This window comes from Marmota monax, unplaced genomic scaffold, assembly GCF_021218885.2.
Source record: "Marmota monax isolate L192 unplaced genomic scaffold, Marmota_monax_Labrador192_F-V1.1 WCK01_AAM20220418_F8-fsc00250, whole genome shotgun sequence".
NCBI lineage: Eukaryota > Metazoa > Chordata > Mammalia > Rodentia > Sciuridae > Marmota > Marmota monax.
This window is the reverse complement of record NW_026693876.1, coordinates 157,909-175,856: the sequence shown is the minus strand read 5'-3', so window position 1 is coordinate 175,856 and position 17,948 is coordinate 157,909. Positions and strand designations below refer to the sequence as shown.

General features: G+C 36.6%; 1 protein-coding gene across 1 annotated transcript in view; it reads left to right on the top strand.

The window, feature by feature from the left end:
- The window catches only part of Pla2g4a (phospholipase A2 group IVA), a 128,456-nt gene that overhangs the window by 8,597 nt on the left and 101,911 nt on the right, over positions 1 to 17,948 (top strand). Inside the window, exon 2 of the mRNA XM_046462691.2 lies at positions 16,772 to 16,871. Coding sequence (XP_046318647.1) covers positions 16,839 to 16,871 — 33 coding nt within the window. The 5' untranslated portion in view covers positions 16,772 to 16,838. The remainder of the gene's footprint in view (positions 1 to 16,771; positions 16,872 to 17,948) is intronic.

Here is a 17,948-nt window from a genome sequence, read left to right as displayed (position 1 = left end):
TCCTGTCTAATTCCTCATCTGTAAAATGAAGGGGATAGTTATTGAACATTGTGTTAATTTTGAATTTTCAAAAACCCATTGAATCTCATCAGCAGAAGCTGAACTGAAACCTACTTATAGAATGTTTTTTTTTGGGGGGGGGGGCAGTACCGGGGATTGAACTCAGGGGTACTCCCCCACTGAGCCACATCCTCAGCCCTATTTTGCATTTTATTTAGAGACAGGGTCTCACTGAGTTGCTTAGCACCTCACTTTGGCTGAGGCTGGCTTTGAACTCAGACGCTCCTGCCTCAGCCTCCGTAGCCACTGGGATTACAGGCTTACCGATTTTATTAATGTCCTTGGCACTCTTTCCTAGCTTGTTGATCAAAGGTGGAAGAAATGTATACTTCATATTTTGAAGCAAATGACAGTACTTCTAGTTCACTTTAATCTGTATTTGCTACATATAATACCTAAATATTCAAGGTGTGCTACATGTTCATTATGGTGAACAGAGAGGTAGTTAGTACAAAAAGAAATTGTTTTCTATTATTTTAACTTTCGTGATGTTTTAACTTGCTCTGTCCTCAAAATTTTTATTTCAGACTTCAGAATTATGTTGGTTTTGTATAGTCCACAAACAGAAGAAAAATGTAGTTCAAGGCTCCAATGCATGATTAAAGATCATTTAATATCTACAGACTGCATGACTCCATGTACTTCATCAAAATCGGTTTCTTTTATAATTTGATGCTTTTATTTCATGAATTTTAAAATGTTATGCTGTGTGAAGGAGTTCCTAGGCTTTACCAGACTGCCCCAAATGTCCACGACACCTAAGAAGATTAAGAACCCCTTAAAATACACCTCTCAAACACATACTTTTTATTTATAGAGTTCTTAATCCTGCAAAAGACCAGGCTTCTTCTTCATTTCTAAAGTGGATTGTCATTCACAGTATCTATAAACTCTTACAAGGTGAGACAAGAACGGTGAATCTAAATTCCTGTGTCATGTTATACCGTCCAGGACTTGGGGAGTGCTGGTCTGTGTTTTATGGTTCTACAGCCCCTCTGAGCATCCTGAACTCCTGTTGTATATTTTTGTCAATTTGTTTAACTTCTAGTCAACATCTCTATTTTGAACTACAGGACCAGCCTGAAATAGTTCCTGTGCTAGTTGAAAAGCAAAGTCAACCCAGACTGCTGATAATTTTATCCAGAAAAAAAAAAAAAAAGGGATCTCAGGAAATATTTCCCTAGGATGGTTTTGCTGGAGGTTTTTCTTGGACTGTTTACCTTAGAGGAAAGATAGGGCTTTCCCTGGTGTGGCAATCTTGAGGAAGTCATGAAAAAGGCAGCAATTAAAGAGGGGGGTGGAACCCTCAACAAAACACAAACACTCCCTAGGGGAGCTATTTGCAAAACTTCCAGTCTGGAGAGAGAAAGCTGTACGGAAAAAAAAAAAAAAGCCCCCTTTTTTTTGTGCCAGGGATTGAACCCAGTGGCACTTAATCACTGAGCCACATTTTGAGAAAGGGCCTCACTAAGTTGCTTAGGGCCTTGCTAAATTGCTGAGGCTGGCTTTGAACTTGTGATCCTCCTGCCTTAGCCTCTTGAGTGGTTGGGATTACAGGTGTGTGCCACCGTGCATGTGCATGGCAGATTGCTTAGCATTTTGTGCCACATTGTTAGATACATTTAAAAAGTATTAACACAAAGTGTATACCATTATCAGTTTCTTTTAAGTAGAAGGCAAAGCATCATTAGTCTACATTTCCTGTGAAGGAACATATATTTGTCATTCCATAATGTGCTGTGTGGGAGAAGGAATTAAAAAAAAAAACAACACAACAGTTTGTCTAATATTTGTAAGTAGATAACAGCTACGTTTTGAACATAGAAAAGTATAAGAGATAAAAATGACACTTTTTAAGCTTTATTTAACCAATCATATGGAGAAATTCATTATTCATTTCCCTCAAATTTATATATTGAGCCTACGCTACAGCAGCAGATAATAACATAATAACTTAAAATTTTAGCCAAACTAAAATGTATCTATGTCTTTTTTTTCCTTTCTTTTAACTATTCCCTTTTATCTTTAGCATGTGGGATAGGATTCTAAAGAAGGAATACCTGATTGGAAGTAAAGGGGTATGGTCACCTTTTCCCTAGTGGAGGGACCTTGGATAGGTTGGCATATTCTTTAGGCCTTAGCTTTCAAATGTGCACAGTGAGGAGACTTCTAGGTGGCGATGATGAATATTTCCTCCAACTTCAGAATTTCATGCCCTTCAAATATAGCCAGAATGGCCTCTTGGTTTTGATCACCAAAATGTGAAACAATGGAAAATAACAGCAAGCCAGAATGATCAAGGGAAGATGGCTAGCTGACTGGCTTGGGACTGAGGAGACATTCCTGCTATTTGTAATGAGCCTGTGGAATGGGACTGGCCAGTTTCCTGACTCTTAAAATGACAGGTTCCCTTGAATGAGTGCTTCCCAATTGTGAAGCAGTACAAGAAATTGCACTGTGTACTGGGTTTCATTTATATAGAATGTTTGGGTTGTGTGTGAGAGCTTTTAAAATAGGCAGATGAGGGAGGCTGCCCCATCTGAAAGGGGCTGAACTGTTTCTTTGATTATCCCTTCCAGAATCCTGGCTTGGATGCAGATCATATCACATGTGGACTTCTCATATTGGTTGTGTTTAGCAAATGCCACCTCTCTCTATTAAATGTTGTATGCTTGTTGGTTTAACTGTTATGTTTATATTATTGAAATGTGTTATAGGTTGAAATGTGTGCTTTCCAAATTCATACACAGAGACTCTAACCCCCAGTACCTCAGAATGTGACTGTAACTGGACATAAGGCCTTTAAGGGGGTGATTAATTTAAAATAAGACCAGTAAAATGGCCCTAATTCTATCACACTGGTGTCACTTATGAGAAGAGAACATTTGAATACAGACAGATGCCCAGGGCACATGTGCCCAGGGAAAAGCCTGTGAGGATTCCAGAAGGAGGCTGCCATCTGCAAGCCAAAGAGGGAGGACTCAGAAAAATCCAGACCTGAGTATTTTGATTTAGGCCTTCTTTCCTCTAGAACAATAAGAAAATAAATTTCTGTTGCATAAGCCATCAGTCTGGGCTACTTTGTTATAGTAAAAGTGCTTTCTCCATCATGTCACCTCCTTGCTAAGGCTTTCTAATAATTCTTGTTATTGTATAATATCTCAGAATCTCTGCCTGTCCTTTAGGGTCTTTTGTAGAGTGGAAGAATGAGGTAGAAAGAAAGACCTGGTATGAGACACAAGGTCAGGGCTCTAGGGCATTCTAACCCAGGTGACGTGGAAAAAGTTTCTCACTCTTTCGGAGGAATGGTTGTTCTTTTGTAGAGCACAGGTGGGGAGTCTGCCTTAGTTTATCATTTTCAGTTAAAATAATCACTTAACCTTTCTCAACCTGATTTTTTTTTGTTTTCATCTCAAAAATAACAATAAAAATTGCTATCTTGTTATGAAAAAGAAATGAGGTGGTATATATAAATCACTGAAGTATTCAGTACCTGGGAGATGTAGAACAAGTGAATTTAAAAACATCAGTGTTCAAATAAATAATTGCTAAGATATCCAGTTTATCATTCTAGAGTCTATGAATGGACTCTTCTGTGGTCTGGCTGGTTGTCCCCAGCACACCTGCATGTGCCCAAGTTATTTATTCATCGTTCTATCAGTAGCAATGGGGTGATTCCCTGGGTCCAACAGGAGAGCAGGGAGAGGGGAGCAGAACTTCTCTCATGCTGTTCACAGTTGGGGGAGACATGCACTCTGTATAATGGGGATATAGAAAATGACATTGTGCTACAGGATATCATGGAGAAGCACAAGGGTCCTGGCCTAGTAGACAGGTAAGAGATGGCTCATCTCAGAGAATGAATTCATGCAGAATCTGAATGCCAGGCAGACATTGTCTGCTAAAGGTGAGGGGGTGGAGGACAGCACCAGCCAGAGCCTGAGGTGAGACAGAGAATCTCCAAGGTCCTATTGGCCTTTTCCTAGAGGAAGCATTTCCTTTTCCTTTTTTTTTTTTTAGTTCTTTCCATTTCTTTCTTTCTTTTTGAACTAGGAATTGAACCCAAGGTGGTCTACCTCTGAACTACATTCCTAGCTTTTTTCATATTTTACTGTGAAACAGGATCTTGCTAAGTTGCCCAGGCTGGCCTTGAACATGCGATCCTCCTGCCTCAGCCCCCCAAGTAGCTGAGATTGCAGGCGTGTGCTAGCCCACTGATCATTTTCCCTTTCTCTACATCTGTGCCCTTTCAGCACAGTTATTGACTGATTCTAGGATGTCTTTTTTTTTATTTGTTATTTTTATATACTTATGACAGTAGAATGTATTTTGACATATTAAACATACATGGGTATAACTTATCTAATTAGGATCTATGATGTCTTTTTCTATTTTAAACCACTGGAATCCATCCCTTTTCTGAAAAACACTAGTAGGAATTCCATATACATTTGTTTAAATAACGAACTTTCAATAATACAAATTTGAGAGATGAAGAAGCTGTATAAGATACCTTAAGAATGAAACTGGAGAGGCAAAAATCAGTTCAAATGGAGTTGCATGCTCTTTGGCTGGAGAGCAGCAGGTGTCCTGTTAGGGATGTGGGGTCAGGATCCCTAGGGATGCATTCCTGGCTTGAGAAGCCTCTGTGTCTGAAAGCATGCTTTTACTATATTTCCTCAGAAGCAAGGAAGTTCTCATTACTGGTTTTCTGTACTAAATTGACTATGGTTTGAGAAACATTTCTAACAGCAATCGCTCATTTACTTATCTTAATTTCTACTATTTCTTCATTTCTCTTTGCCTATGGGTGGTATCAAACTCTTTGCTTAGCCTAGGTTAATAAAAAAAAAAAAAAGCAAAGAAAAAGAAACATTAGCAAATTCACTTAAGAATTTAACACTTTGGCAATGCCTTAGTGTATGTATGATGGTGGAAATATAATTCCCTGCCCTTTATCCTTTTAGAATACTTTCTACATCCTGCATGTGGAGAAGGCTTTGAACTTGGCAGTGGATAAGTCAGTGTCCCAATGTTTTAATTCTTTTGGATTTTAATAGATTAGAAATAATAGTATTTTAAAAGTTTTGTCAAAAACTCCTTGTCAAGTGTGAAAGTACAAAAAGTACATAGTCTTTATAAAAAGTGCTCAAAAAATTTGCCTTTTTGAAACTTCTTAGAAATCTCCATAGAGCCAAATAATTCTCACAAAGGTCATGCAGTTTGGGGAAAGCATCAGTGTTATAAAAAATGACAAGTATAACAGATTGTTATTGTGTTTATTTATGGTTCCTGAGGTACTGTGGTTGGAATTTGCATACAGTTTCTCATTTCATTCTCTCATTGCCTGTGTGAGGTGTAGGGACCGTTTCCCCATTCTACAGATGAGGAAACGGAAGATCAGGAGCCCAGAGGTAGAGAAGGGAGGAGAGGGACTTGAATTCAGCCTGGCTCCAGTGGAGAAGCTTCCATGGCTTCAGAGAAGAGCTTCCTGGGGCCTCCTCTGCTCTACAGGTGGAGTGGAAGGAAGAGAAAAGGATCCTTTGGATTCTTTTCCTTCTTCCCTCTAAATGTGACAACCCTCATAAGAGCCCCTCCCTTTTCCTCTCGTCTTTATCACTGTACGCAGAGCAGTGACTGTACACTCCAGGCTGGGGTTTTGCTTCTTATTCACTTTTTCTGAGAAGCCCATCTTGCTCTAGCAGCATGACTTAGAGGTTTTGGTCAGACCACACACCCTCCAGCATTCACTGAAAACCAGCGTTGCGTTACACAGGCTAGTGTGTTGGAAAGTGAGCCCGATTCCCCTCTCATTGGTGTTCAGGAAGTTTCTAATTACAGGGTGGGGGGCGGGTAAGACAGAACAAAAATTTAAAAAACAAACAAGGCATGAGCTTCATATCTCTTTCTTCAGACTTGAAAGACAGTGGACACACACCAAGACTGGTTATTTAGCTTAGTTATAAGAAACCAAAAACAAAAAGCCTGCTGTCTTAGGACCATTCATTATAACGGTTGTGCAACCTGGTGGCCATAAGTTTTCCAGGACTGAGCTCATTGTGGGGATAAAACATTTTCCTAGTGTTTAATGTGGATAGTTGGATAGAGACGCCTTAATTCCACAGAAACCTAAAATATCTGCTGCTACTATTAACAGTTATGGTGGGGGGAGGGAGGGGAGTGGATGCCTGTTCCTAACTGGAACTGAAAATGTAGTCACTGTCTGACTATAATAAGTGTTGATTTTGTCCCGAGGAAAGTGAACTGGGTACCAATAACTATTCCTCATAGAATTGCTTTGTTATTTCCTTGGAGCATAGCTTTGGCATGAATATTGTGCATCTAAATTAGATCTGTCTACATGAACTAGATTTTCTTAAAGTTGACTTAAAATTTTGAAATAGTTTTAAGAACAGGCAAAAATGCGATAGGGAGTTCCCATACACTCTTTACTTAGTTCTCCCCATTGTAACACCTTACATAACCACATTTCATGATCAGAAGCAGGAAACTGACATTGGCACAATGATATTAATCAAATTGCAGAGCTTATTTGGATTTTATCAGTCCTTTCTATGTATCAGGTTTTATCCAGCCTGACAACCGCTGGCTTTTGGCTAGAGGGTTCAATCCATTCCCATTTAATGTTGTTAGAGATATGGTTAGATTTCTGTTTGCCATTGTGTTTTTCTGTTTTCTATACATCTCATTTCTTCTTATTATTTATTTATTATTCTGCTCCTTATATCAAGCAAATATTTTCTGGTGGTTCATCTTAATTCCTTTGTTGGTATTTTAATACATTTTTTGAATGATTTTCTTAGTGGCAGTTCTAAGAATTAACCTATGTACCTTAATGCATTGCAGTGTGCCTCATATAAATAGTAGCTTAATTCCTATAAAATATAGAAACTTTGCATAGAAGTACAATCCTTCCCCACTCCTGTGGTACTCTTCTCCTAATATTCATTATGTGTATATGTATTATAAATCTGATAATAAAGTATCATAATCTATTCCTTTGTAAATTCTATGTATTTTAAAGAAGTTTAGAGACTAAAAGGAAAAAAAATCACATTTATAGAATATTTTATATTAAGCTACATATTTACTGCTTCTGGTACTTTTAATTTCTTCCTGTGGTTCAGTTACCACCTGGTATTATTTTCTTGTCCCCAAATGGTTCCATTCCTTCTTTTTTTGTGCTATATATGTTACATGTTTAAATAAGCCCAACAATACAGTTTTATAATTATTATTTTATAAAATTGACTTATGTATCAGTTAAAAAAACAGAAAAAATATGTGTCAGTTTAAAAAATTGAAATAATTAACTTTATTGGTCTTTATTGGTGCTCTCTCTCTTGCTTTGGGTGCACTTCAGTTACTGGTTTGCTATCGCTTTTTTTTCAGCCTGAAGAACTTTCTTTACTATTTCTTTTCTTTCTTTTTCTTTTTCTTCTTCTCCTTTTTTCTTTTTTTGTGGTGCTGGGGATTTATCCCAGGTCCTCATGGAAGGTAGGCTAGTATTCTACTACTGAGCTACATCCCTCTTCCTTTACTATTTTTAATAATGCTTGTCTTCTAGCAACGAATTCTCTCTATCTTTATTGATGTGGCAATAGCTCAATTTCTCTTCTTTAAAAGATAGTTTTGGTGGATAATCTATTCTTGGTTTACAGCTTTATTTTTTTTTTTCAAAAATTTTCATTTGTTCTTTTTAGATATGCATGACAGTAGAGTATATTTTGACGTGTTATATATATGTGGAGTATACCTTATTCTAATTAGGATCCCATTCTTGTGGTTTAACATGGTGGGGAGTTTCACTGGTCATGTATTCATATATTAACATAGGAAAGTTATGTCTGATTCATTCTACTCTAGCTTTCTTCTTTAAGCAGCTTGAATATGTCTTCCTATTGCCTTCTGGCCTCTTTTGGTTCTGTTGAAAAGTCATCTGTTAATCTGATTTTGGTTTCCATGTCTGTTAGGAGTGATTTTTTTCTCTTTTTTTTTCTCAAGATTTTCCTTTTTGTCTTTGACTTAACACATTGACTGTGATGTGTCTTGATGAGATCTCTTTTTGTATTTATCCCGGTTAGAACAATTGGAGCTTTTTGATGTGTTTTAAATCAGTTTTGAGACATTTCATCCATTATTTGTTGTCTTATTTTTTTTCTCCTCTCTTCTCTTGCTCTGGGACTGTCCTATGTAGAGTGCACACTGTTTTTGTTGTTTATATTCATTATTACTTTTGAAAACTGGAAATTTTAGATTACATATTAGGTCTAGAATATATATCGTGGCATCTTTGGAAGCTATTTGGATCTTTCCTCTGGGGGGAATTATGGTTGCTCTTGGTTTGTTTCAGTGACTTTCCTTAACTTGCTCTCAGGAGTCTTGTGCAGTGTTCATTCTCTGTGGTGCCCATTCAGATGTTTTGTTTGTTTGTAATTCTTATTTTTACTCTTAGGCTTGTTTTCCTAAGGGTTACTCCTAGGTAAGCATAGTGAAGCTGTTATTCAGTGAGCCACCAGAGACTTGCTTACACATCTTGAGTATGTCTTCCACTCTGCCATTTGGGCTTCATGTGGCTTTGGAAATGCTTTTGAAGTTCAGGGAGTTTATAAGTGCTCCCTGACAGTTGCTTTCTGCTTTCATGAGGCCTCACACTTAGTAACATTTTGTGTACCCACTGCTTTTCAGACCCCCAGGAATCAGTTGGGCCTTGGCCAAGCTTTCTTTAATTGTCACTTTCTTTAGATCTGCCTTTGAACTTCCTGGCTGATCTGTTATTTTGTTGTGTGGCTCAACCATTATGGATCCCATGCTAGCACTGTACTTCCATGGTTATTGGCGACTATGATCTCTTTGTCTTTTTCTCTTTGTCTTCCAGGATGTGGAATTTTCCTGCTCCAAACACAGTTATACCCAACGCTGGTCAGCAAGTCAGCAGACCTATAGATTCTCAGGGCTTCCCTGCCTTCTCAGTTAGAACTTCATGCTGAGGAACTGGGGGAGAGTAGGAGGAACCCATTCCTATAATGCCAGACTTTTATTGTTCTTGAGGTTTAGCATACTTAAAAAGAATAATAAATACTTTCATTTTGTTGTATACCTTTTGGTCAGCTTCCAGTTCCTAAGTGGTTGCTTATAATAATTCTGCATGATTTTTGTCAATGCCTTCTGGGGAGAGGGTTTCCTAAGTTTCTCATTCCGCCATTTTGGAAGTTGGTCCACCTATGTTTTCAACTTTGAACTGGAAACTTTGACTAATTCTCTAAGACATAAAACTTAAGATGCAAAATAATACACTGGATTGTGAAACAACCTACTCTTTACATTTTAGAAAAAAAAAAAGCCAGACCAATGAGTATTATATAAATGAAAAACTTTCCTACTTCATGTATGTTGGAGGAATAAAGTAGAGATGTGGGAAAAAATTTGGAAGGCTTTTGGTGTTGTCATTTATTTATTTATTTGTTTATTTTTGGAGGGCACTGCTATAAGTACAATCCTCTTTGTCTTGGGGAGATAAATAGGAAGGAAAATACTTCCTAACTTCCAATCTAGAGAGGGTCTTTAAAAGGAGACTTCTTAGAAAGCTCATGAGAAGATTTAATATGTGCATCCTTTAGTAAGCTAGCAGGTAGCCCAGCTTGAAATATACAAAGGTACACAGATAGTACTAGAGAGTTTCATTATTGAAATAATTGTATTCTCAGGTGTATGGGAAGAAAGGAAGCACTTATGAGTGTTCCCATGGACTAAAAGGTCTTCAAGTGGTTTATCTAGTGGCATGAAAGAACCTCTGGAAAAGAAAACTGTATGTGAACCACAGGATGCACTGGGTTGTTGAAGGGCACACAAGTTCCCAACTAGAGCAGAGATGCATTTGGATAGGTCAAGGAACATAGAGAGGAGACCTTAAAACTAGACTACTCAAAAGAGGCAGCAGGAAGCATCCATAAGGGAAAGAAATAGCTGTAACTCATACAAGGCCCAAAACCATGAAATAATTACTTTCTTGTTCCTATTTTTCTCTTCTACTTCATCATTCTCTAACCGTGAGGGATAAAACCAGATTATCAAGCTCAGAAGAGTTAGACCCAGAGCAGGGGAGGAGAAAAATGTCAATGACCTTGCTTCTCCTTTCCTGTAATAGGTTCTGGCTTCAACTCTAAATGAACCTGGTATTTCAATTTATAAATTCATTTTTTTTAACATCTAAGAGTTAACAAAAGTTATGGGTCTGAATGAGGTTTCATTAAAACAGGAGAAGGGTTAAATTGAGATAGAATAAAAATAAAGTTACTCTAGAACTAAAATATTAAATGTCATGAGTAATGTTTATTTAATATCTAATATTCCTTATTCCTTACTTTTTTTTTTTTTGTACTGGGAATTGAGGCACTTAACAATGGAGCCACATCCCCATATAATATATATAATATCCCCATATAATATATATATATATATATATATATATATATATATATATATATATATATTATTTTAGAGACAGGGTCTTGCTAAGTTGCTTAGGGCCTCACTAAGTTGCTGAGGCTGGCTTTGAACTTGAGATTCTCCTGCCTCAGCCTCCCTAGCTGCTGGGATTACAGGTGTGTGCCACTGTTCCTGGCTAATATTTAATGTTTCTAACCTAGTGGTCTAATGCACATGTAGAGAGGTGGGAGGGAGAGAGAATATTACAATATTACAAGAATTTTTAAGTTAGCTATCTTTAGCCTATTTCTAGCTATTGGCTTTAGTGTGGGGATGTCTCCATTCTCTGCCCAAGACTGGCCTCATGATATAGTTGTGGTTAATAGGTAGTGAACAGAGTAGTTATGAATTGAGTTGTTGAAAATGAAAAGAGGAAATAAAGTTGCTGACAGTAAACTGTGGGTCCCAGCAACAGATTTCCTCTAAACATTTTTAGTGCTAATCTCACCCCTTCTGGAATAGCACTTGTTCTACTTTTTATTTTTTCAAGTGGAGATTGATAGTTAGCATCCTTTGATATTAAGAATAGTTAGAATGATCAAGTAGAACATCAGTAGAGACTGCTTGCTCTATTCTGTGAATCCCCTTCATGCATAAACATGCACTACTTTGAATAATATCTATCATACTTCTACCCATCAAATCTTTACATCGAACCTACTATATTTCAGGCACTGTGATAAGGACTAAGATTAATACTAGGGAAAAAATATGGTTACTGACTATAAATTTTTTAGTTCTTTCAGGAAAAGCAGATATTGTGTAATATCTCTCTGTTACAGTATCTGTGTAAGTGGAATGAAAGACTTAAAGAAGTCCAGAGTACAAATGGAACTGATAGGAGATAGACCAAATATACTTTGAAGGTCACAGAAAGCCACTCTGTGGAAGTGACATTTAAACTGAGTCCTAATGAATGCATCAGAGTTAGCCATGTGCACAGGAGTTGTCTACCAGGCCCTACGTGATCTGCCCTGGCCTCTACTTCCAACCTCATCATAAGCTACTTTTGCTTTTGGTCACTATTCACCGACCTCCTGTCTTCTCTCACTTCCTCCACTCCTGCCTGCTGGGAACATTGCATTCTAAACCCACTCCCCCTCTACCCACTATGGCCGGTGCCTTTCCAGAGCCTGGTGTCTGTATTTATTCCGTGTTTCAGCCTTTGGCTTGTTTCCATCATGTCATAAATAACTATTTCGAATTGTTGCATTTATTTCTTGGATTGCTTGTTTTCTGATTGCCCTCTAGAAATGTAAGCTCCAAGAGGTGAGAAAATGTATCCAACCCTCACTTCTGCCTCTGTAGCCCCTGGAACAATACTTGACATAATTAATTGTGGTCTGAACATTGGTTAAATAAATGGATGAATAGAAGAGGTGGGTTATAGCTCTAAATGTGACACAGCATGAAACATTTGAAGAAAGGAAAGAAACCCAGCATGACTGTACCAGAAAGAAAAGGAGAGAGTTGAGTGGTGGGGTAAGGATGAGGAAGTAGATAGAAATCTAATCATGAAGTCTTTAGGCCTTTATTTTTCAAACTGTTTCGGGTGAGTCATGACATCAATTCAGTGGGCTGCTACCAGCATTTAAACAAATGAAATAGGAAAAAAAAAAAAAAGAACAAGCAGTGTACATCGTTCTTAGTAAAAGTATCATATTAAACTTGTTTCTGTATTTAGCTTGTGTATGTGAATGTTTGTGTGTCATATTGTGATAGAAAAAGGTTATCCTGCTTTGGTTTACAGTAAATAGGTTTGAAAACATAGTTGGAGGCTGTGTAAAGATTTCCGACTTTCTACGATAGGAGTGGAAACTCATGGAACATGCTTTCATAGAACAGTAGGGTTCAGGATTCCCTCAACTGAAGACATTGATTCCATACAGCGTAGCAAGCACCACAGGAGTGTTAAGTATCATGCTAGGCTGTGCTTATTGCTGCCTGTAGATTACTTGTCAGATTTCTTGAAGGCAAGGGGTAAGCCTTTCTCAGTGCTGCATTCCCAGCACCAGCACAGACTAGGTAACTTTGCAAAGACATATTGATTGAATGAATGAAAGATTTTTTGGATAAAACTACTGTTTAGGAATTCAATGGCTATGGAATCCAGCAAATGCTCTTCTTCTATGCCACCGTCATTAGTACCATTTTTTTGTTGGCTGTTTTTATTGCGGTGCTATGTATCACACCCAGGACCTTGCACCTGCTAGACACAGTACCACTGAGCTACAATCCCCAGCCCATGCATTGTTTTTAACTCAAAAAAATCTGATGAGAACAATTACCATGGTCCTGTTTACTTCTTGAGGTTCCAGTATGAATGGTGTGAAGTCTGGAGTCTGCAGGGCCACAGAGTTTCATAATACATTTGGTTTGGGCTCATCATTTGTTCCCAAACACCTTACATAGTGCAAATTATATTCTGCATATTTGTTTGTTGGATGATAAATGCATCAGAATTTTCTCATTTTCCACAGTCACAACAATGATTACAATAGTACATTTTTCAAGTGACTCTATGACATTTTTATTAATCAGTCGCTGTGAATTTTGTCTTGAAGGAGAAAGTGATATGCATTAAGTATCTATTGATATCTTCCATTGTAATTAATTAATTAATTTGGTCCTTATTAATATTGAAGGTATAGTGCTATTCACCTTTACGGTAGAGTAACGTGGGTCACAGGATGTGAAATTACAATTAGATACCATTACCATATCGTCATTGTCAATAAATGCCGTTGCTTCCATGAGGAAAGTGATGTGATTTTTCTCTGAGGTGTTGAATACCTGATAGCACTCTCCTGGCATAGCCTTTACAACAACATGGACGTTTCAACCTCTAGAATGGGAGGAATTACTACTACTGTAGCAGTTTAAAGGTCTCATGCTTTTGGGCACAGGAGCTTTGTGTGGCCTATCAGATGCTTGGGAAGAGGATTTATAATCAGAAATTAGTTAACTTCTGAGAGTAATGATATAAGGGAAATATGGATGGTTATAGTGAATCACATGATTTTTTTATTGCGCCACATGTAAGGCTGTATCCCACCAGCAACTCTAGAGTGTTAATTGTGTTCTGACTCAGGAACTGCTTAGACACACCTTGAGTTAATCAGCATAAAAACATTAGCTATAAAGGTAGATCAAGTCAGTGCTGATCATTTTAGTAAGATTAATAAGATTAACAGAAATAGCTCAAAAAATCCTGATAATCAGAAGTGCTAAATAGGATCATATTACCTGGTGTAGATATTTATTTCTTATATTACAAATATCAGAATCACAAATCACCTTATTGTAGTTTGGCCTGTATCTTTTTATACTGTTACTTCTTCAATTCAAAAAGTTGTTTCAAGAATATTTAGAGACCAATCAAAGGCACAGTATGATACAATAGTACATGAATAATCATGTTTGAATGTTGGCAATATGTAGATAATTAGGGAAAAATAATCAGAGGAAAAAGAGAAACAGTATTCCAGAGTAAGATGGTGCCATGCCTGGAATATGGGTTTTTTTCCTTCTGAAACCAAGGTTGGAGTTTAATCCCAATTATGAAAAATTAACAGGGTGGAAGTTTAATGTGATTATAGTGTACAGAGGTGTGGCCTTGGGCAGTGACTAGAATTAGATAAGATCATTAAGGTGGAGCCCTCATGATTGAATTCTGGTGGTTTTGTGAGAGAGACTGGAGAACACATGCATGCTCCTGTGCATTTTCCTGAGATGCTATGTACTGCCACAGGACTTGGTCAGCAGGAAGACCATCAGCAGATGTGGGCCCTTGACCTTGGCCCCAAACTGTGAGCCAAAATAACTCTTGTCTTTATATGTTACCTAGTCTCAGGTATTTCATTATCATAGTGAAATGTTTTAATACAGATGGGGCGAGGAGTGAGTATGAACAAGCTTATGAATGCATAGAAAAGAACTTTACTTGGCTTGATTAAAATGTGTTAGCGTAACTGGGCTTGAAAATTATTTCTCTTAGTTGTATAAATGTAGTCTCCCATCGATTCATTCTCTTATTCTTTCATTTAGCATATCTGTGTAAAGTGTCCATCTGCACCTACATTGGGTCTAGGAATTTTACAATAAATAAAACACAAAAGCATCTGCCTTCATGGAGCTATTCTAATGAAGGAGAGAGAAGATATGGATTTTTAAAAATACAATAAAAACTGCAGTAGATGTTAGTAATAAAACAAGAAAAGTGAGGTTTCTGCCAATTTTAAATAATATGATCAGGGAAGGCTTCACTGGAAAGAAACCTGAAAATTCATGAAAATAATAGCCAAATCCAACAAAATAACAGAAAGAAAGGTGATAACTGAGTATCTTAGTTATCTTTGTGCTGCTGTACCCAGAATTGACTCGATAATGGGTAAAGAACGGAAATGTACTACTTGCAGTTCTGGATACTGGAAAGTCTTGATTTTACAAATTGATTTTAGATGCTGTATTCACTTTTAGTCTGATGAAAATGCATGTTGAAACATAAAATATAATATCAGTATAAGAAGTGATTATTGTAAATAACAGTCTTACTTTAAAAGATGTCTTTTACTGATTAAAAATAATGATGACTAATAGGCCAAAATGAAGAAGAGGGTGTGTGTGTGTGTGTGTGTGTGTGTGTGTGTGTGGTGCTGGAGATTGAACCCAGGGCCTTTTTCATGTGAGGCAAGCACTCTACCAACTGAGCTGTATCCCCAGCCCAGGTATTCTTATTTTTGATAATTTTAAAATAGGAGACTGTGGGTCATTTTTACCTTTCTTTTTTATTTATTTATTTATTTTTTAGTATTCGGTGGACACAACATCTTTGTTTGTATGTGGTGCTGAGGATGGAACCCGGGCCGAATGCATGCCAGGCGAGCGCGCTACCGCTTGAGCCATGTTCCCAGGCCTTACCTTTCTTATATTTCTGCTTCATAGATTTCACATTAAAAAATGATGAAGGGAATGAATTTAAAAAACCAATGGCATATGAGGAGAGCCTATTTTTGTTAAAAATGTCTCAAATTCTCTCTTTTCCATTTACTCTAAATGTATGAAAATGTGTTGTAATAGCTTGGAATAATAGTAATGATTGTCCTTTATTCTTCATTTAGTTCAGCAGTTTGTTATTGAAACAATGAGCATGGTACACTTTTTATAATTTTTTTAAAAAGGTGATATTTTAAAAAGAAAGAGTGAGTCATGTGCGGTGGCGCCTGCCTGTAATCCCTGCCTCCATCTGAGTCAGGAGGATCACGAGTTCAAAGTTAGCCTCAGCAACTAAGTGAGACCCTGTCTCAAAATAAAAAGGCATGGAATGGTTAAGCATCCCTGGATTTAATCCCTGGTACCAAAATAAATAAATAAGTCGTTAAAATTTTAAAAGCAAATGTGTTTTATTCTGAAATAAAGATATTTCAGAATTTATACACTACATAAATAATAAAAATATTTAAATAGATGTTCCATATTAGATGTTACTTATAGAATGTTGCAGTGTGTGTGTGTGTGTGTGTGTGTGTGTGTTATTGTATAAAATTTCAGGGAAAAATTTTGTGATGAGATAACAAAGATGTTCTTTGACTAATTTTTATTTTAATTTAAATAATTTGGAGTAATTGTGGAAGAAGAGAAAAGAAAGTACAAGAGAGTATTTCTCTAATAGAATATTTTCATATAACTGCTTCTAAAATAAACTGCTGCCTTATATATAATGAACAAACATTTTTTTTAAAAAATGTCATTACTAAAGTTCACATTCAACGTGAATGTGTATTTTAAATTCCTAACAAATAGCTAAGGTAAAAGAATCTTTATTTCTTATTGTGAATTTGTATAATGCTGACCAACTGAGAAAAGAAACCATTATAAGTGGCACCAAAATAATTTCAGTGTTTCGTAATTTCAATGAATTTCTCATAAACTACTTTGCAAATGAAAGCAAAAAAGCCCCTGTAGTTTCCTAATATTACTCAGAATAAATTTGAACAAATAAATATGGAAATTAAATGCTACTTATCAAAATATATTCACTCTTTCCCTAAGTCATGTGTGTGTACTCATTCATATGCACAGTGGGAAATTCAATTCATCTGGTCCCCTTGGGTACACTTTTGAGACTCATCCTTATCATCATTTATGTCTCCAAACTGCATCCAAGAGGAAGCTTACCAATAGTGATTGTTTATTTTTGTAGGCTTTGAAGAAGTTGGAGTGCCAAAGAAGACCTTTGAAGTGTGAAAATTCCTGTAACTGAAACCAAAATGTCTTTCATAGATCCTTACCAGCATATTATAGTAAGTAATTTACTATTTTTGTATTCTTTCAGGGAGAGGGGCTGATATATTTCCATGTCTGTGTATTGCTGGTGTTATTGATAAAGCAAAACTCTATAATAATTCTTTGAATTTTTAATTGAATTTATAAAATTAATGTATAATATTAATATAAAACAGGCTACAGTACATAATTAAACTAACACATGTCTTTTTTTTTTTTTAAATCACTGGAAGTTTCTAGAGAAGAGGGACTTAGGAGGAAAAATTACCAAAACATTTGTGATAATACTGAACTTCATGGAATAATTTTAAAAAATGAAGCTAAGCTAGCACTTAGCTATCATCAGATTGTAGAGTTCCATCCTTCACAAGACAGTGAAGAGAAGATTCACAGATTTTTGGGTTCAGGGCTATGTTTTGGTATGCATTTCTGGGACAATTAATTCCGTAAACTTTCCCTTAGTCAGAAATGTTTAAACAAACTCTTCTATGGTTGGTTAGCTTTTAGTGAAGAGTTGAATAATTCAAATTTAATAATAGAATGTAATTTTCCAAACTCCATGGGAAATATGCATTCTTTTTTCTGATCAAAACCCAGAGATTTCCTTGCCAAATACAACAGATGAGACTCAGATTTATTGTGTTAGAAATGGGATTTATGAATATTAAGATAATCCACAGCCTCGTTTTTACTTAAAATGAAACAATGTCCTTTTATCCAACATCCTTCTCCACTTTCTATTTCCTTTCTTGCCCTGCCTGGATAGTGGGGTTAATGGGTTTCAATTCTATGTAGTGCTTTCTTCCCTTCTGCTCACAATCACTGGAAACTGGGCTCAGCCTTTCTTTTCATTGAAAGCTCTCATCAATTTATTCCTCAGTGCTAAATCAATGATTTCCCAGTTTCTCTCCCTGACTCAGCTGGTCATTCTTGTCTTGAGATTCTTCTCAGATTTCTTCTGTTCTTGTTTTCTTGCTGTTGATTACGTCTGTTTTCTTTTGCAAGTTTCTCTACTTAACTCTCTCTCCTTTTTCTTTTTCTTTTTTTAAATTGAGGTATTACATGTGTACTCCATCCATAAAACCATAACCCAG